Source organism: Cyanistes caeruleus, chromosome 1 (genome assembly GCF_971803275.1).
Source record: "Cyanistes caeruleus chromosome 1, bCyaCae1.hap1.1, whole genome shotgun sequence".
Classification (NCBI taxonomy): Eukaryota; Metazoa; Chordata; class Aves; order Passeriformes; family Paridae; genus Cyanistes; species Cyanistes caeruleus.
The window spans coordinates 52,911,074-52,932,067 of record NC_141701.1 but is presented as its reverse complement, the minus strand read 5'-3'; the positions used below and the strand labels follow the sequence as shown (position 1 = coordinate 52,932,067).

Genomic DNA, 20,994 nt, shown 5'->3' with positions numbered 1-20,994 from the left:
CAAAAAACTTGTACTTGATTAAAACTAGTTTAGTTCCATTTCTGTGTAGAGTAGGATTGGGCAGACAGCTTCAGGTTATGTGATTAATAGTTGCCTGGTTTATGTACTTCCTAAAGTACTGTCCTGCTCCCTTGAATCTCAAAATAGCAAAGCATCATCTTGTCAGGGGCAGCAGACCTTTGGAAATTTCACTATGTTTGTAAAGTGCCTTTTTAAATATTGAGCAACACTTTTGCTTGGAAAGTGCTTCTGAAAGCAACAAGAAAAAGCAAGAGTTCTTGAAACATTCAAAGTTTGGATTTCCAGAGGTTTTCTCCTTTGTTTGCTTGCTTTGTTGCCTAGGAACTGGCCTAAATAAAAGACTCCAAGTAGACAGAGTGTTCTCTGGTAGAAGCTCTCTAATGGAGAAGGGCTGTTTAATTGATATGAGCAGAAACATAAAGCATGCACATAGAGCAAATGCCCAGAAGTCACTTTGTCAGCTGGCTTAGGCAGAGACCTCTTCTAAGGTTCGTCTTTCATTTTGCCAGGTGTTTTGAGTATCGTGTATAAATGCTCTTGTACTTTAACCTTTACCTGTTCAGTTGTTTTAACCTATCTTGGTAGCAAGACATGCACAGCATCTGTAGGTGTGGTGAATTTACAAACCCCGGTAGAAAGATCTATTGGCACATAGCCTATGTCCCCTGTCCCACCGTGATCTATGGAATATCTGGATTTCAGCTACAGGGGCTAGGTGAAAGAGAGTTAGGAATAGCATCAGCAGCTGGTGATAGCCAGGAAGACCAGTCAGATATTGGGGTGCCACTTTAAACTCCAGGGATTCAGGATGAACGCATCACAAATGGAGAGATTTCATACATATCATCTTCGTGATTATTCAGCAGCAGCAAGTGATGAAGTCATATCACATAAATCCAGCCTCTAGCCTGCAGCTCACTGGGTACTTATGTAGCATTGACTGCTCAGAACACTTTTGCTTGAGAGGATACTATTAATTTTTATTTTATTTTTAGGGGACTGGAATCAAATATCACTGTTAACAATTACTGTACAGAATATTTAAAATTTTTTTCTTTTATTGTGAATAAATTTTGTTTCTGGCAGTTCAGTATTGTACATTTGGTACAGAATACTTCAAGCTCACAAGATTTTATTACTCATAATTGGATGAAAATAGTGCAGCTCTAATTTGTAGATTTTCATGCCTATTTTACATCTTCTCTTCTACAGCTTTAGGGATGACAACCCTAAAGAAAAAATATCCCAAACTAGCAATCTCCATGTTCAGACTCTTAGGCCAAAGTCTTAACTGAATGCATTACATTTGTCTCACGAATACAAACGGCCCAATTTCCAGAAATGCTGAATATTCCCAGTGATCCAAATGGACTCTGAAGACCACCTCTAACATCTGAAATTCATGCACCCTTTTTTCTTACTTTTTAAAACTAAGTATGGATTTACAAGCCTAATTATCAGAAATCCAGATTTGAGAGTTTGGCCTGGAAAAATCTCGCACCTAATCTTTTTATTCATTGATCTCTTCTTCATCATCTTCAAATGCTTCCTCTCCATCATTTGCTGTTGCTTCTTGGTATTGCTGATACTCTGAAACCAGGTCATTCATGTTGCTTTCTGCTTCTGTAAATTCCATTTCATCCATTCCCTCTCCTGTGAACCAGTGGAGGAAGGCCTTTCTCCTGAACATGGCGGAAAACTGCTCCGAGATCCTTTTGAAGAGCTCCTGGATCGCAGTGCTGTTGCCAATGAAGGTGGAGGCCATCTTGAGGCCTCGGGGAGGTATGTCACACACTGCCACCTTGACATTGTTCGGGATCCACTCCACGAAGTAGCTGCTGTTCTTGTTCTGGATGGCCAACATCTGCTCGTCAACCTCCTTCATGGACATGGGGCCGCGGAAGACGGTGGCCACTGTCAAATACCGGCCGTGCCTCGGGTCGCAGGCTGCCATCATGTTCTTGGCATCGAACATCTGCTGGGTGAGCTCTGGGACCGTGAGCGCTCGGTACTGTTGGCTGCCTCGCGCCGTCAAAGGAGCAAAGCCTGGCATGAAAAAGTGAAGGCGCGGGAAGGGGACCATGTTTACCGCCAGCTTCCGGAGGTCAGCATTGAGCTGGCCTGGAAAACGCAGGGATGTGGTTACCCCGCTCATGGTGGCAGAGACCAAGTGGTTTAAATCACCGTAAGTGGGGGTGGTGAGCTTCAGGGTGCGGAAGCAAATGTCGTACAGAGCCTCATTGTCGATGCAGTAGGTTTCATCCGTGTTTTCAACCAGCTGGTGGACCGAAAGCGTAGCGTTGTACGGCTCCACCACCGTGTCAGAAACCTTGGGAGAAGGCATGACACTAAAGGTATTCATTATCCTGTCTGGATATTCCTCTCGGATCTTGCTGATGAGTAGGGTTCCCATGCCAGACCCTGTCCCTCCTCCCAGGGAGTGAGTGAGCTGAAATCCTTGCAAGCAATCGCAGTGTTCACTCTCTTTTCTTACTACATCAAGCACAGAGTCAACCAGCTCTGCCCCTTCTGTATAGTGTCCTTTAGCCCAGTTGTTTCCTGCACCAGTTTGTCCTAAAATAAGGTACAACAGAGAAAGAAAATATAAACGATTATTGGTATGGTTTGACATTTGCACACTGAATGGACTCACATCTGTTAAAAAGCTGCTAGAAATCTGTCAGGTATAACTGCGCTCTTCAGTTTTGCCTACAGATATCTCTGGAAGTATCAACACAAACTTTCTGTATAGCCTCTGGCAGTTTTCATCAATGCCTTTGAGTGGTTTGGGGTTCTTTTTTGGGTTGTTTGGTTTTTTGGGGGGGTTGTTGGTTGTTTTAATTTTTTTGTCGTTTTACCTTCCATAAATGCAAAGAGGCCTTAACTCCTTGTTTTGAAAACTTTCACACTCCAAATCCTGATGATTCTGTAAACACAAGATGACTGTTGAATATGTAAATGCTTTCTGTCTGGAAGGACCATGATGCATGCAAAGCTAAATCACAGATATCTCAATGAAAATGAGAGGTTCTTGGACTGTTCTTACGAGTCAAAGAGAAAACACTGTCATTAAAGAAAAAAAGCTGGGCTTCCAAATCCTATTTAGCTTGTTGTATCAGGAACTATAGCTTTTTAAATTCATGGTTAGCTAGCCTGAATGAAAATAGTGATCAACAGAAGCTTCAGGGACATTATTTCAAAAACTTACAAGTGCCTTTTAGGTTTTACTGATTTCCTTACAAACTCACTACTCTTTAGGATATGCAAAATGACTTTTGCAAAATTGGATGACTGATATTTCAGAAAAGTGATGAGTCCATTCTTTTCTTCCCAAGGCTTCCCTTCTTGTTTTATGTGCCACTCAGTTTAATAAGATAAACAGTGCAGATCATTTGCTATTGTCTCTATTTTGTTATTGATAATGAGGAGGATTAATTTGGGGAATCAGTTTTTTAGTACTCCTGTTCCTCACAGTGACTACTATACACATACATTGTGCCCCTGAACTCACTCCTGGGAGTGGTATTCAGACAGAGCAATAGTTTCAGAATTAAGTACAGAGTCAGCAAATTTTGTGCTATTCCCCAAGACTTTCCCCTCCTTTCCTATTACCATGTCTCATTTCAATTCCCACAGCACCATGTTGGTGCCAAACATATGAACCAGGGAAGCTGCTGGCTGGGACACTTCTGAAATCCTATGCACTTTTTTTCCACTGCATACATGCAGTTTCCTCATGGTGTATTTGGTTAGTTCGTGCATTGTTCTGGATGTTGCTATATTTTTCTTTCTTTGAGCCTAGGGAGCTGAGCACTTCCTGTCCAGCTGGGCAAAGCACAATGTGATATCCTTCCAGAATTAAATATGTTTGTAAGCACCTGCAGCCTGCTTGAGCAGATCCCCTACTACGGGTAGGGCAGCACATCAGGATGCACAGAAATAAGCAAACATCACTCCAAAACACAGGAGGCATTTATCTCCTAATGGAGGTAAATTCTGACTTTAGGACAACTATCAGCTACTCCTGTGGCAAAACTACACTCCATCCACTAGTCAACCATGTGCCTAGGGTGTCCAGTGTTTTCATTGGAGATTTCCTGCTTCTACACCCAGTTATATTTCCAGAAGCACTGGCTCTAAAGCACTGTAAGACTACCACAGCACAGGGTATGTAGACATGCCCTGGAAGCTCCAGACTTCTTACCCCATGACAATACAGTCTGGAAGTGCCATGGTCCTGACAAGGCTGCCACAAATGTGGAAATCATGATCACGATCCTGTGAAACTCTGCTGGATGCCCTCCACCTATCAGGTACCTACCTACCTGACCTCTGAAAATCTAAGTAAAACACACAGAAATGATCAAATTTCACCATGACTAAACTATCTAGGTGGAAAATGAGCCTGGTCCCACAGAACTCAGGATCTGGCAAATCTTTTGCCAATCCTGGAAGCCCATCTCCAGCATCCTGCATTTGCCATTTGCCAGGATCTAAAGAAGCCTACATGAAGCAATCCCACAACTTATCTGCACTCCTGGCACCTCCAGATCCTTCTGTCACTATTTCTTTCACCAACATGCTGTAGGGTATCACACATGTTCGGGTTGAGCTGCACGTGCAGAGAAGCCATTTGTCTAACAGTCAATTGATTTTTTAATCCCTAAAATGGAACTTGTTTCCTACAATCTTCTTTCACTCTTCTAGTCTCTTCACTGCTCAAAATATAAGATAAACCTGGTGAAATAGCTCAGTAGCTTGCACATTAACACTTAGAAGCCTGGTGTGAACAGCCCAGCGACAGAACTTGCCTTTGACTGCCAGACAGCTATTTTGTGGTTGCCCCCATCAGTTCATACAAATTAAATTGGAGTGGTATCTCTGTAGAAAATCTAGCAACGGTGTGCACAAGAAAAGAACGAGAAATGCAAAAATGCAAGTGAAAACTGGTTAACAGGAGGAGACACATCAAAGTTCACAGCAGCTCCTGGTGGGCAATTGTCCTGGTGTGCTAAGAAGACCAGGAGGCCTGCTGCTCTCATACAGCAAGGCCATTCCACCAGGGGTTCTTCACCTTTTAAATGACTACACCTTGTCAACACAGGCATTAAAGTACAAGGATTATTTTGCGTCCGTCTTGAAACTCTTGCTGGTTTGATATAAAATTCCTCTATCTGGAGTGTGTGATCATGTATTCAATATACCTGGAAGAAATCCTGATTGGTGGTCCATGGTTACTTGATGTGGAGATGTGGGCACGTGCAGGTTTATACAAGCGGAGGTGAAAAACATCCCCATCAGAATGAGCCCATACAGCCTGGGGTTCAGCAAGTATGGGACCGCCAGCTTCTGCCACAAAAATCCTTTGTGGACCCAGGCCAGATTTTTAGAAGAGAAAACAAAATGCTTTGCTGGCTTTTGACACAGAAGATCATTACTTCAGCGCTCAGTTATTCTACATTATTCAGCAGGTTGGGAGGATGGTGCCTGATACTGGCAGAGGCCTCTGTCAGATACGAGTTGATCACATGCTGTGGGTTCATTGTTATCTTGGCAGGAAGGGAGTACAGCAAACTGGATTATTGTTGAAGACATTCTGAATTGATTTTGCTCTGGTTTTACTGGTGTTATGCCAAACTGTAAAGCTCCAGTTCAGGTATTTCCATAGGTCAGGTGAATTCACTTTCAGAGGGCTTGTGTGGTTCGTGCAGGTGAAAGGGAATGAAAGGAAAAACCTGAATACAGAAAGAGACTTCATAAAGCTGCCTATGTCTATGGCTTTTCTCCCTAAGATTACTCTTTAACTTACATGTTGTAACTTACAGCTCCTTTGGAAGAGACCCTTAACATCACTGCCATGGAGTTGACAGGAGGAACAATATGGATAGCATAAAAGATTTAAGTCAAAGCCTTAAAGGAGCTCTGTATGGCTTTTTTACTCCCCTCTTCAACCCCAACAACCCAGACTTAAGTTTGTTTTATACCATCCAAGCTGTGTTTATCTTTCCTCTGTCTGTCCCTGGCATTGTTCCTTCCTTATGTTAACACAAGATACCAAACTAAGTTCCAGCCTAAGCTTGCCTCGTCAGGAGGAAATGTGTTTGTGGCAAGTGCAGACTTGGAAACTAGAAGGACATGAAAGTTCTCGTGGTAGCTTTCATTCAGATTTCCTGTTTCAGAAAGTGGCTCACTAAACTTCCACATGCTGTTTCTCCTTCAGTGCAAATGGACTGATAATGCTTCTGTACTTCGTAAGGATACTCTGAAAGGGTAACGTGCATTTTTAAGCTTAGATGGAAAGTGCTACAGAAGTCCAAAGTTTAGCAGTAAAAGTAAAAACAACCCTCTGCAGGATCACTGTGAAACCAGATCATCTCCACATACTCTCAGACTGTTCCTCATTGTGCTAGAAATTAACCCAGTAACTGGCTACATATGTGTTTTCCATATTACAGCTGATCTTCTTCCACTGTTACTATACTGCAAGGATCTCCTGAAAAAAGGTTTAATTACACAGCCTAAAAAAAATTCCATACTCAAGCATTTAACGTGAATTTAAGTGAAGAGTAGTCCAGTTGGTTTGTGGTTGAGGTTTTCCCTCCCCCCTCCATTTTCTGAAGAACTTCTATGCATTTTTTTTTGTGAAGAAGAGGCCTCAGGATTTCTCTGGAGCTCATATGTGTGGAAAGCAAATGTACCATATCTGAATACCATAGGAAACTTCCAGTGGTTTGCTAACTGAAGGAACAAACAACAGAAGAACAACTTTTTCAGTTAACAGGATGTTTTGAGTGGCTTTCAGATAATTGCAATTCCATTGATAGCTATCAGGGTTTCTCAGTAGGATCACTTTGCAACAAGGAGATAGAATGCTTTTTGGCTATTCACTTGGTAATCAAACAGCTGTTGAAGGGTTCTGTTTTTAAAAAAGAAACATCCACATACCAAAGATGAAATTATCGGGCCGAAAGAGCTGACCAAAAAGACCAGACCGCACACTATCCATGGTTCCCGGCTCCAAGTCCAGTAAGACTGCTCTTGGTACAAATTTGTGGGCTACAATAAAAAGTAAGCATGCCCTTAATGTTCAGATATAAGCTAACACACTTATAGCTTTTAATACACAAATATATTATGTCTCATATTGTTAGTCTAATATACAGTTCATACATACATAAGTACTTCCTATACAGAAAGTCATGGTGGTGAAAAACCCCCCTCCACAGGAATAAATCATAAAAAAGGAAAAATAAATCAGTTCAGCTTGGAAAACAGACCTGATGTAATTTGGGCTCTACAGATTTTACATTTTTTTTTAGCTCTTTATTAACAAGAGATATTAGGGAGTTTCTCATTAGAAAAGCTGTTTTAGTTGGTCTTTTTAAGAAAGTAGGTAATCTTTTCTGTGACTATCAGGCTGAGTGAAGTGCTTATGTTCAAGTTATCCTAACACATCTCCACAAGCTTTTATGCTTGAAGCATTCTTCTTCAGTGAAAGAGCTACTTGGTGTACATGGCAAACAGTAGTAGTCAGCACATCTACCACAAAGCACAAAATAAACAATCTGTGTCAAGTTGAAATTGTTCAAGAAAACTCAGGTAAAAAATATGAAGTAACCCCAGCTGGACAAAAGATGAAACATTCACACTTGCAGGTCCACGTCCACAGACCAAAGGACTCCAGATCCCCATTTACACTCTTAACACCTTTCGACAGCAGAGGACTCCGAGGACTTGGATGCCTTTCGGCATCTTATTAATGAAACAGTTCTCTATTACCTGTGGCCCCACCCTCTCATTCATGAAAATTAAAGAGAGAGTACTACAGATGCGGGCTCATATAACCAACAGTTCAATTTGGAGTAATTGAAGAAATGCATTTGGTGAAGTAATTACACATTTGAAGAGCAAACGCCTACCTTAATGTTAAGCAAGAAACAAACCTCCACCTCCAGACCCTAAAGACAGCCCCTTGTGCCACTTCTCTGCGTCGGGGGAGATAGCACCCAGCCATCTTAATTAACTTTGTACAAAAGTAGATAATGTTTTCTGTTGAGCTGGGCACAGCTGGGGGGCTGGCGGCATGTGAGGAGCGTGGCCAGATGTTATGCTCGTAAAGCAATATGGCTTTACGAGCCCGTCGTCTTCCGATTCCTGTGCCCCTTCCCACGGAGCCCCCTGTCCCACACCCTCCCCGTCCCACACTTACAAGATGATTCATTATAGTAGACATTGATCCTTTCCAGCTGCAGCGCTGAGTCACCGACATAGCCTCCGGCTGGGTCAATGCCATGCTCATCACTTATCACTTCCCAAAACTAAGGGAGGAAAAGCGAGAAGCGGGTTGGGAACTTCCCTGCGGAGCCCCGGGGGCCCTGCCCAGCGCTCAGGCCGGGGGCGGCGGCGGTGCCGCGGCAGCTGCCGGATTCCAGGCGCTCCCGCCGCCCCTCCCTGCCCGCGCCGCAGCGGGAGCCGGGCGGGCACCGGCAGCCAAACCCGCCCGGAGGGGCCGCCCAGACTCCGCCGCCCTCCCCCGCTCCTCAGCCACAGCCCGGCCGGCTCAAACATAAAAGCACTTCTTAAAACTTCTTTTTTTCTAAAAAAAGAAAGCTGTCCCGTTTGGTTTCGGTACTTCCCGAGGCCTTTTATGGTCACGGGGAGCGGAGCGACGCGCGGTGCCCGGGCGCGCCCGGCAGCGGCTCCTCGGGGCACGGGCGGCGGGGAGCGGGGGCGGCTGGCACAGCCCAGCCCCGGGTGAGCAGCAGCCCTGGAGGGATTCAGCAGCCCCGGAGGGGCCCAGCAGCCCCGGGGAACCATCGGGCTCGTTCCCCGGTCGCTCAGAGGCTCCGCAAGCGGCGGGCAGGCGGCGGCTCCCCTTCAGGCTCACCTTGGTCCCGATCTGGTTTCCACACTGTCCCGCCTGGATGTGCACGATCTCCCTCATGGCTGCGCCCCGCTCGCCCCGCCGTGCGCCCGCTGTCCCGCCGCCCAGCCCGGCTGTGCGCGGCGCCGGCCCAGCGGGCGGCGCTTTATGGGCTCCCCGCACCCCCCGCCGCTCGCCCAGCGGCCGCCCCCGCCCGGCACCGCCCTCGGCACCGGCGCCACACCGGCCCTCGCATTGTCCCCGACGCCTCTCGGGGTCCCTGGGACTCCTGCCCCAGCGGCAGCTCCCTGATGATCCGCTGCTCACCCCAAACCCAGCTCAGCAGACGCGGCTCCGGCGCCTTCACCCCCGTGCGGCGGCCGGACATCGTCGCCTGCTCCGTCTCCTGGTCCGTGTCCCCCTGCCCCGGTGGGCGAGCACATCGCAGCCTTTGCTGCAGAATTCTTCTTAGGTAGAATTTCTGGACAGAAAAGGTGATGAGACATTGGAACAGGCTGCCCAGAGAGGCAGTGGAGTCCCTGGAGGTGTTTAAGGGAAGACTGGATGTGGCACACTTAGTGCCATGGTCTAGGTGACATGGCAGTGTTTAGTCATGGGTTAGATTCCATGATCTCAGAGGTCTTTTCCAACCTATCTGATCCTGTGGTTCTGTGATTCTGTGACAGGACAGTATTCAAAAGAATGGGTAATCCTTCTGTGCCTTGCCATCTTTTTCACACAGCTCTTTCCTGATGGGTTTTCGGTTTTGTTTTTTTGGAATTTGTTTTTTTTTTGTTTTATTTGTGTGTGTGTGTGTGCGTGGTTTTTTTGGTTGGTTGGTTGGTTTTGGTCTTTGTTTTTTTTGTTTTGTTTTGGGCTTTTTTTTGGTTTTGGTTTTGTTTTTAGTTTTTTTTTGGGGGGGGGGTTTCTTTTGTCAATAAGACAATCTTCTGCCTGACAATTTTAATTGGGATGTCAAGCAGTCTGTGGAGCAACTTTCCCAAGAGCTCACGTCACCACAATACAGAGCATGCCCTGGCATATGTATGGTTTGAAATGGTTTGGTTTTTCATGAAAAAGGAGATTTTCTTTCCCCTCCAGAGAGGAAGCCACTTCCCACAGCTGCTGAATCTGCTTTATGATCCCTTTGGGGAACTGTTGCACAGTTTCCCGAGTAGAGGATGCCTGCTGTCATGCCAGCATGACTCCTCCGTGGGATGCCATGGTCTGTGTATCCTATTCCAGCATTTAGCCATGGTGGGAGATATTCATCTGTCCATCCACACCTGTGCTGCCCAACCCAGCCTCTGATTGTTGTGAAAGAGCAGCCCTGAGGCCGGAGTTACAGAACCTCTTTATCCACTTGTTGAAAGGTGGTCCAGATGGGGCTCTTCTGGAGAACAATCTTGGGTGCTCTCTGAAGCCTGAACACAGTCAAAGTAGCCCCTCCAATCAATATATAACCTCCAAAAAACCCAAAATCTGTGTATTGGGAGGTCACCTGCTGCCTGAGTGCCCTGAAGTTGCTGTGATGTGACTGATGTCAGCTTGACTCTGCGCTCTCAGCTCCAGCCTTGCCTTTCCGTACACGTTTTTCAGCAGGGCTTGTAGCATCTTGCAGATGACCTCCGAGTAGCCCACATGCATCATGTTAGGCTGAGTCAAATGTCTTTCTGACATCAGGGAAGTAGCTGGAGGATCAGGATCAGCATGTTTGCCTTGCAAGCAGCCATTAACGGAGGACTGGATACTATGTGCATTTTTCTCTGCTGCAGGACTCAAAATAAGTGTCCTTCTGTGTGTGATCTGCATTTTTGGAAGAGATCCACAAACAAGTCATTATTCAGCAGCCTGATTAGCCTTGGACATTGCCTGAATCTATATGTCCTTGGCTATGCCTTCTGGGACTGACTTGCCCCATGCTTTGCAAATCTTCCTGTTTACTGTTCATACTTGCCATCCTCTTGCCTGTTGCTGGTATGCCAGTTTTTAAAATTCAGTAGGCTCCCAGATCCAGGTAGTGGTAAGGCTGGGTGTGTGCATACAGATATGGCTGGCCACACTGACCAACCCAGGCAGAAGACACAGCATTCACACAAAATCTAACAGCATTAATGGCCTCATCCTGTTCCTCTCTCTGGCTTATCAGGACAGAAACACATTAATGGAAAACAAGTACGTATTTATATGCATCTGTACAGTATGGATCCCTCTATAGCTGGTCTGAGACACTAATCTTACTCTGTTGTTAGCACCTGAACTCCAACACTTTCCAGTTGCTGGCAAGTGCAGATGTTATCCCAGAGGCCTACAGTTCCACGTTTGTTGCTGGTAATCAGATCTTCAACAATGAACTATGGCTCCCTTGTCCAGTTTGGCTTTAGGACACTCAGCCTGTTAGAAGCACACCTCTGGATCCCCAGTAGCCTCACACAGAGATACAAACAGGCAAACATATTTCTCTGGTAGCTAGTCCAGAGTAGTGGCCTTACCAGTAGCTGACTCCACCACAGCCGGTGACTTAGAACCCCTTGTCTCTCCAGCAGCCAGTTAAAAGATCCTCTTCACTTCCTTTCCTGAACTCATGGCTGCTCCAAAATTTGACTTCCACCTGTTCTGGCTTGCTATTTGTTAGTGACCACACATGGACATGCAGATTCACGTAAAGTGTGTGCTCTTGTCTTTCCACTTTCTGCATTAGACCCTGTGACTTGTGGCCATCCCCAACTTGCGGCCCCCACTTCTAACTGGTGGCACTCAGGCCACCGTACGCACACATACATGTAGAATATAGGTGCCACTCTCACCCAAAAAAATAATTAAAATATAGTGTATTAAGACAAGACAGACTGAGATGATCAGGTGTAAGGTGTAGCCAGAGAAGCATAGGCACCAACAGCTTGTTTACACAGGGTCAGGTCATTAAACTCCATATCTTTTTTATTTTTCTATATCAAAATCTTTATCCCACCTTACCCCCACCTTTGATTCCTCCTCTAAACATCCCAAAAGTTATCTTGTACAATCCCAAAGGTGTTCTTCCCTTCCATCCCCTAGAGATTCCCAAACCCTGCAGACAGTAACTCCTCTCTATACAGTGATCCATGGAACCTCTCCCACTGACTGGTGGTGATTGATGGGTGTCACACCAGACCCCAGGCTGAACCCTCACTAAGAGGAGCCAGGTCAGAGGCTCTTTGGGTATTGATTTCTCTACCTGCCTCTGTTCCTTCATGCTCCCTTCCATTTGAGGAGGTAAGCCTTGAATCACATAACGCAGCAGTAGGTCAAATCCATATGATCGTCAGAATCAAATTGAACTGTAGGAATAAAAGTAAGAAGGAACAAACGGACATAGGTAGGCAGTCAGGGGAAAAAAGAAGCAATGAGAGTGGACTGTAGTGGAACCCTTAGTCCACGTGCCGTCTGAAGAGATGTATAGGTTGCATTGCCATCATCTGTAATCTTTGAAATGTTTGTCTACTGCTGGTGAGCAGCAGGCTGTCAAACAACATTTAGAGGCCAAAACTTCAGCCAGTTTCCCACACACAGAAAGTAACCCACTGAGATACGTAGAAGACTGTAGGGCTGTGTGCCTGCTGGAGATGAGCAACAGCTTACCCAACAAATTTGCATGTACAAATTTTATAGTTACGTAAATAACTTCTAATTTTCAGTCAGACCTGAATCAACTTGCAGCTTCTCCATGTTTTACTGCTGGTATATCTGAAAGAAGACACTTTTCTTGGTCACTGAATGTAGAAGTACCTTCAAATCCTTTCCATCCAGGCTTGTGTTTACTTAATTGTTCAGCTGATTTAGGAGGTGAAGGTGCCATTATAACCTGTGTCTGTAGTAGCTCACATATCCTTCTTAAGCCTCCACAGACTTGGTCTGGGATTTTAAAGGTACTTCAGAATTCCAAAATCCTCCTACGTACTTAACTGTTATGGATTCCTTATGGCTGTATTTTAAAACCCCACTAAACAAGTCTTGGCAATTTAAGGCATCTAAATTTCTCCCTGGGTGCTTCATCTGACTGAGTCCACGAGATTAATTCTATATTTAGATTAATATAGAAACACATTGTAAATTCTGTACAATGGATTCTCACTTGTTATATTTGGCTCTCTCAGATATCTCTTTCTCACATACATATATTGACCTCTAACCTTCATAACTCATAGTGATTTTTTTTTATTTCCTATTCACTCCATAGGTTAATTTAATACTTGGAGTATGGTGCTTTTTTTCCACCATGCAAAAAATAGGAGAAGAACTTTCTAAAGATTTCCTTTGCAGATTTACTCCCTTCATTGTTATTCCTTATTTATTTCCTTTTGCAATTTTAACTTAATTTCTGCTGTTAAAAAGAATTAATTAATATATGTAACCTGAAAAATTAATAAAATGTTACAATAGCTACAAACCACCAGCTCAAGTTTGCAGATTCATGCTCCAGGCAGCCTTTTGAACAGTCAGTTCACATGACTTACATTCTCAAGGTATCTCTTGCTCCCAAGTGTGAAAACAAAACCCAAATATCAGAACACGTCCAGACTTGCATTTTAGGGAGTGATGTGGCCATTTATGATAGAGAGGATATGGATTATGGAAGACCTGACTTCTAGGCCATATCTGGATTAGTCTGACATTTCTAGCTGGTAAAAACCCAAGACAGTTTATTTCCACTGGACAACTCTTTGGTGCTCCAATGTGAGGGGCTTCAATGTGATGTGATTCTTTATTTTTTGTCGGCCAGAACTGACAAGGTATCAGACAGCAGCAGCAAATTAAATACTCACACTGATCTTGTGTGAGACCCAGCTGCTTTGAAACAGCTGCACACATTCACAGGATGGGGTCGTGGGGAGTTGTAGAACATTCAGTGCTCTGTCTTCAGGTTTTCTCGTGCTCTCATTGGTCGTGCAAAGGCTCAATAGAAATGGATTCCTACAAGATGATGAATTTCACAAGGTGGGACAAAATGTGTAAAGTGCCCATGCTGCAGAGTAAAAGGATTTTCTAGTAATAGCAGCTCAAGCAACAGTCATGTCCCACAAAGTCACATGGAAATTTGCTTTAATGCCCTGGAAAAAAACCAGCAAAGTTCTTCTGTATTTAGCTAGTCATATGATATGATTGTTAAGCTGCTTCCTGCTTTTCAGGAAACACATTTGTGTTTATATCAGGTTTGTTGCTAAGACCATTTCAATTTATTGAAGTTTTTAAGGACTAGAGAGAAATTCATGCCATAAGAAAACATTTAACAAGTTAGACACTGTTTTCTTTTTTCAGAATGATAAATTTGCTGCATTTTGCTATTTAAGAATATCAGCAAGTGTCTATCCAGTATTAAAAAGCTTGTTAGCACTTACATTAAATACCAAAGCAATAAATATAATCCACGTGGTGGATTTACTCTGACAGCTTTTAACAGGCTAGTAAATGCTACTAAGTACATGGTGACCTTTAGGAGGAGGGTCCAAAGATCACTGTAGTTCCTATCTTTCTTCTTTAGTCTGAAGAGTTTCATGCAAGTTAAGAAAGGGGAAACAATCTTAAAAGAATTTGTTTTGTGTGGTGGTTTTCTTGTTTGTTTGGTGTTTTTTTGTGTTTTTCTTTGTTGTTGTTGCTTTTTTTTGGTTCTGGTTTTGGTTTTATTTTTTTGCCTGGCTTCCTGAGAAAACCAAGCATGGGGAGCCCTGCTCCTATTCAAGTGTGTACCTGTGTATCTCCACCACTACCTCTTTTTCCATCAGCCTCTTGTGACAAAATCTACCAGAGGCACATGAGTTACACAGACACTGCAGCTGCCGATGAGTCTAGAAACAGCTCAAGAACCCAAGAAAAACATTGAAAAGGGGAAGTGGGACAGCAAGACACACACAGAGAAGTGTATGGTCTATTAAGACAAACGCCACACTACACATTTAACTCAGGTGTTTTGGAGCTTATATTCTGCCCAGAAAAAGCCATTGTATTTCATATGGTTCTCAAAGAGTTTCTTGTTTTGTCACCCCCCTGCCCCCATTAAACTTGTTGCTGTGGCAGCTGTGGTATCACGAATTGCCACCCATGCTCAAACACAGTACCCAGGGGGCTGTTTTAATGCCACTCATCTGGCTGCTATCTTCAGCTGTCAGTGGAGATACTGCTGTTTGTTTTAGTCCACAAGATGTGGTCTGAACTTTGTAATGTTAAAGCAAAGGTCACTAAGTCAAGTCAGGGCAAAATATGTTAAGGTGAAACGTCCAAGGGACTGCAAAATGACACTGGAGGAATACCACCATCTTGTCCAAAGGAGTTTCTAGCTGCATTTTCACACACTTTCACCACTATTTGACAAAATGGATGGAAAACTTTAACTCCTACCACATGAATATTCATGTGTTTGAGTACAGGCGCTTTTGCACTTTCCAGCACTTAATGTCTTTTGATTTGTAAAATGTTTTCTGTCCTTTGGAAATGAATGTTTTCTTTCAGCCCTTTTTTTCTCCCCATGCTTAGCCCCAATGCTAACAATTACCCACCCAGGACTTTTTGCACAGTTGGTCACAGTGATTTTTATGCAGTAGCTGTAGCACCTGGAGCAGAGGGAAGCATGTACCTGCCTGTTTTGTCAGGCAGAAATGTGTGTTTGGTGTGGCTGTGTTTTTAACCTCTGTTCTAATCGGTCACTTAGCTACACAAACAAACAGAGCCAGAGAATGGGCTGCACTCTGTGTTCAACAGAGTCAGTGAAGGAGCCAGGCTAGTGCTTCCTTACAGCCACAACCAAGACTGTGGGAATACAAAATTAAGGCAGGCATTTATCTATGTTCGACTCTCCAGCCTCTCTACACATTAAAGATTTTGGGGAAGCAATCTGTTCGGAGGACAGAGTGAAAACATAATTTAGCTGGAATGTATATCACCCATTATCTGTATCATGTGGTGAGTGAGTGGTACAGCTGTAAGAGGAAAATGAATATGAGATATTGACAGCTTGCCTTTGGAGTTTAGTCAGCTCTGAATAGATGCCAGTACAATGCAGAGCTTATTGATGAAGTCTTGGTCTTTTAAGTGTGGGAGACATCAGAATAAGGACAAAAAGGTCTCTTAACCATAAGTTGTGCTAAAGACTATCAGGAAAAAAACATTATTTTGACCAAATGAGTGCATTGATGACGTCTGGTCTTAATTAGATGGAAGACCTGTCTAGTCTAGAATTCTATCTGTCATAGTAGTCAGTGATGGATGCTAGGGAAAGAATATGGTAATACACCCCAAAAAATGTCCTTCTACATCTGGCAGTCAGTGATTAAGCCTTTGCTGAACCACAGGAAGGACCTGGACCACATATTTAATAGTTCTTTTCAAGTATCCTTAAAGTTATATAATTGCTTTTTAATGCAGTTACACTTTCAGCCTCCAGAGTTTCCTATGGCATTGCTTTCCATGCACAACTGAATTCCATTTTGTGAGGGAGTAGCTCTTTCTGTTGTAAAACCGACAACTGAAATTGGTGGCCCATAACTCTTCTGTTCTGAGGAACAGTGACTACCACTTCCTAATGGCCATTGTAGCTGTGTGTAAGGTGAAGGTTTCAGTGTTTTTTTGTTCTTCATTTTGCCTATCTGTCCAATATTTTCTGAGCTAAAAGTATTACACTAATTAATCCTGCCATGTTTGAGTGTGGCCCTGCACTCCTATGATAGGCCTTGCTTATAAACCTTCTTTACTAGCTCTACTGCAGTGTCTGTGAAATGGGAGTGTTTAAATCATGGCCATTGTTTTATGCAGTGTTATAGGATGCTTCCTGCTCCAGTTCTTATTTTCTAATATGCCTTGTGTTTGCCCTCTTGGTTGCTGCTCTGCTTCTTCCTTCATTGAACTGTTCACACTGTCTTCAAGATGTCTTTTGACAGTGGTGACAGCTAAATTGAATCCTGTCACTGGAAGCACAGGGTTGGTTTTTCCTGTGTAATGCAGTTATGGACATTAAATTTCATCAGGTGTTGTTTATTCAAATTAGTATAATGAAATACTTCTGAAACTCAGTCCACCTGATAGCCTGATTAACTGTCCTGAAGATTTTGGTACAATCACAGAGATTTACCGGTTCAGTACTTTTTTTTCCCCCAGATAATTTAGAATTGAGGAGATCAGGTCCAAGCACAATCTATGGATTTCATTTAGAGTTTTCTAGTCTTTTGTTGCTAAAGCATCATATCCCATCCAGCTCAGTCTCCTTAACACTCTTGAGTAAAACCCCTTGCAGCAGAGATCTGTACTGCAACCCAGGGGAGGGAAAGGGGGAAAGATAGATTTAGGTTTTATTGCACAGACTTAACTTTCCATGGTTTTATTCTCTGAGAAAAAAGAAACAAAACCAATAGACCTCTAAGATGAAGGGCTGGAATCCTGTTTAGACTGTCAGTTACTCAACACTTACCAAGTAAAGCATGTATTTGAGATGAAATGTGTAGCTCTCCAGGTAAAAGTGATTCATCTCACTGTGGGAAACACTTCTTCTGTAAGAGAAGGTTTGCAGCTAAAATCAACTATAAATTGTTCCAGTCAGGTCTTAGGTTTCTCAGGTGAGTCACAGTTTTCCTCCTTGCCTGTTTTCTCAAGTGGTGAATGGCTCCTGGCTGCCACCCTTCCCTCACCAGCACAGATCCCGCTCATCTGTCACACATGTCCAACCCAGAGCAGCATACCACTCCTAGCAGGCTCCACAAACGATTCTCTCAGATTACATTTGTGAGGAGAGGAGCACCATTCCTCACAGACCCACCAGCCCCAGGACAAACAACACAGCACAAGCTATGACTGGGGAAAACCTGGCTTATTTTTAACAGCACAGTCCTCAACACTGTCAGGGTTGGATGGGTGCAGCCACTGAAGGGACGTGTTCTAAAACTGAATGCACAAAAGCAGCTGAACCATCCCCCTCTGAGCAGGGTACTCCAAGAGTTACCTACTGGGAATTAGGAGAGTGAGCCAGCATTCACACAGACAGAGAACTGAACAATATTTTTCTTGGAAAGGCACTCTGCAGCAGCGGTACCGAGGGTGTTCACCCCTCGCCTGGGCCCGTGGCCCGTGAGCAGCATTACCATACTCATGATCTAAAGGCTTATGAATGCTAAGAATGTAAGAGGTCAGTGTGGCCCAGGGCCAGGACTCAGCCCACTGCTGGCCTGGTGAATAATTCGCTTCACAGTCGGTTTGTTGAAGAGAGAACCAGAGTGGGAGAGGACATGGGGCTGCAGTATGCACTGGCTGCACAGCTCAAGGCCACTGCTTTGAGGGAAGGGTGTGGAGACACACTTGTTGCCTGTGCATAGAAGATTTGCAGAGAGATACATCTCTGTCATGTAAATTTCACTGTGGTGTCCTGCCTCTGTCACTGAACGGGGATTTTATGTTACATGTGGCTGGTATGATCTGTCAGGAATAGAGCACAGCTCCAAGTAATCAGAAGTGTCTTAGGACACCAGCTTGGTTAGCATGGAAGACAGTTATGCTAAAAGTGATTCAGAAACAAGGTGGCTGATCATTTCTGTGTGAAAAGTCTTAACATGAGCAGCTAGGGCAAGAGAGATATAAATGTCTTTTTTTCTTAATTTATATTTTCTTAAGCACCTGCCCACCCCCTCATGCCCACCCCACCCCCTTCTCCCCTCAGTCATGAAGTATTTTTAGTTTGAATGTGGCCAGAGGAGATCTGGAACAGGTGATGGAAGGCCACAAGAGAAACAACATAATGGGTCTCGTGTGTAAAGGGGTCACCAGAGCAAGGTATAGAAAAACAGTTGAAGGAACTAAGTGCTTGAAGCTGGTGGCATCAGGCACAGAGAAAAAGAACAGAATGTAGCAGCTGGAATTTTTCCAGTGAAAGAAAACCAAAAACCAAAATGTCAAAACCAACCAACCAACCAACCAACCAAGCCCCCCTCTACTACTCCAATTAAACATCCCCCCTCTCCTAAACTCAACAGCCTTTGGAGAGTGAGAAGTTAGAGAAAGAAAAGTGACTTTTATCTGTTAGATTGTTGCTGTCTTTAGCCATAGCTGATGCTGCTAGTGACAAAACCTGCTTTGTTTTCACCGATCACAACTCTTGTGAAACTCATGTCAGGGCCAGCTAACACTAGGAGGAATTGAGAGGACTACTAAATTCAGTGGTCACAAAGGTGGAACTATTAGAGACAGCACTTTTCTTATCAAGATGAACTATTGAACCTAATGTAGTATGCAGGAAGTGCTTATAATAATGAGGAAAAACATCTTGATCCTCCCATGCAAAGATGAAATGGCTTTTTCTGGGAGACTGGAATATTTGCAGTAGCTATCAAATACTTTATGATTTCTGGTAAAATGGATTCATTCTTGAATAATCAATAATTTCTGAAAACACATCAGTTATTCTGGAAGATACTGACTTTTATTTGCAAAGCATGACCACTTGGGTGGACATTAGAACAATATTCTGCAACTGTTCAAGGCAGCTTTTCTGGGCAACTTCCCTAAGCATGGAAGAAAGCATGAAAGCTGCAGCTGGGAGAGCACCTACCTTAAGCACATTTTGTACAGGAATCACTGAAATGATGGCATTTTCGATTTAGCTTCTCAGGAATAAAATAGAGTTTACCATAGACTTCAGTTTGTCCAGCTCAGTAATAAATCAGTAGTCTTTCTACTTAAATAAGTTTATTTATAGTTTTCCTGTACATTCTCTTTTGATTTTTGAGATGGGAGAAGAGCATTTGAAAACACTTCTTAATAAAGAGCATTAGCAAACCAAGCGACGTACCTATGCAAGGGAAGACGTTTTGTAATTAGAAGTGTTTTTACCATTAAAGATTATGGACTTCATGATGTAATTAAAAATGTGTCATAAGAAATTACCTTTAGGACTTTAAAGAACTTCTTAGATGTCTGACATTTCTCTGGTTCTATAATAGACTGACTACACACATCATTAAAGTACTGTTTTCTTAAATAGGGTTTTTGTCCGAGGAGCTAAGCCTTTTCATTTTTTTTCCCTAATACATGACAGAATCACAAACAACCTGTTACAACAATTATATTACTTAAACCTCCCCAGCCAAATCTATACATAATGTATGCTAATTATTGAAGCAGACTCTTTAGAAAACAGTTGGCCAATCTTTTTTGGGTTTTTTTTTTGGGTTTTTTTTGGTTTTTTTTATGTTGGTACTGCATAAAATACATTATCCTGATTCTGGAGTTCATAAACACAGACTGTACCTCTAGTGTTACATTTCATTAGTTGTTTAGTTCCATGAAACTACTAACAGTATTATTTCAAAGTTCTTTTTCAAATGATAATTGGTATTTTTTTTATAAATATTTCTAATCAAGAGCACATTAGGAGTGGGGCCTACTAAAAATGATTCAGATTGATGGGTGACCTTAGAAAAACCTTGCCCGAGACTGAGCTTAGTAAAGTGAAAATATTATCTTGGTCTTGCACATGACTGTATTTTATACCTCTGAATATAGCTGTGAAAAGACATTCAGAAATCACTCCAAAAGATTTGTTTCTAATTTTATTAGCTACCATTAGCACAAACCTTGGGGTTTTTGCTTGTTTATACTTCCAGTGTTTTGTGCTTGTGGTATGTTAAATATTGCTGCCTGCCAGGCACCCACCAGCTGACCTCTCACTTCACCCCCTCAACAGACACAGGGAGAAAATAAGATGAAATAGTCTGTGGGTCAAGATAAAGACAGGGGGATCATGCACCAATTAATGACATCAGCAAAACAGACAGAACTCAGGAAAGATCAATTTAATTTCAACAAAAAATAGAATGAGATGGTGAGAAACAGAACAAAAACACCTTCCCCAAACTCTTCTTTCTTCTGAAGCTGAACTTCACTCCTTCATTCCCAGCTCTTCTACCTCCTCTCCCTGTCCCTAAGCAGTTTAGAGGAATGGGGCTCATGACCGTTCCACATCCATTCTTTTTCATGTGCCTTCCTTCTCCCCCTTTTCCCTGCTCCACCATGAGCCCTTCCCACGGGACGAGTCCTTCACAGTCTGCTCCAGCATGGCTCCCTTCCACAGCGTGTGGAACAAACTGCTCCAGTTT

The 20,994-nt window shown here is 43.4% G+C and overlaps 1 protein-coding gene across 2 annotated transcripts; it reads right to left on the bottom strand.

Moving 5' to 3' along the window:
• Positions 1-980: 980 nt before the first annotated feature.
• TUBB6 (tubulin beta 6 class V) lies at positions 981-9,024 on the bottom strand. 2 transcript variants are annotated; one of them, XM_086893171.1, is made up of 4 exons: positions 8,909-9,024; positions 8,231-8,339; positions 4,347-7,077; positions 981-4,299 (listed from the first exon to the last, which is right to left on the bottom strand). In XM_086893171.1, exon 4 carries the CDS (start codon positions 2,651-2,653, stop codon positions 1,532-1,534), a length of 1,122 nt encoding a protein of 373 aa, XP_086749297.1. In that variant the 5' UTR covers positions 2,654-4,299; positions 4,347-7,077; positions 8,231-8,339; positions 8,909-9,024; the 3' UTR covers positions 981-1,531. The 2 variants fall into 2 exon arrangements, with proteins under 2 accessions (XP_086749297.1, XP_086749286.1); XM_086893160.1 differs by having other exon boundaries at positions 981-2,595; positions 6,967-7,077.
• Positions 9,025-20,994: the final 11,970 nt, after the last annotated feature.

Excerpts from the sequence above, each read along its gene's own strand:
- TUBB6 (XM_086893160.1), bottom strand. The coding sequence starts at position 8,965 with ATGAGGGAGATCGTGCACATCCAGGCGGGACAGTGTGGAAACCAGATC. Across the intron at positions 8,340-8,908 it reads GAAACCAGATCGGGACCAAG|TTTTGGGAAGTGATAAGTGA; the intron begins GTGAGCCTGAAG and ends TTCCTCCCTTAG. Across the intron at positions 7,078-8,230 it reads CTACTATAATGAATCATCTT|CCCACAAATTTGTACCAAGA; the intron begins GTAAGTGTGGGA and ends TTTTTATTGTAG.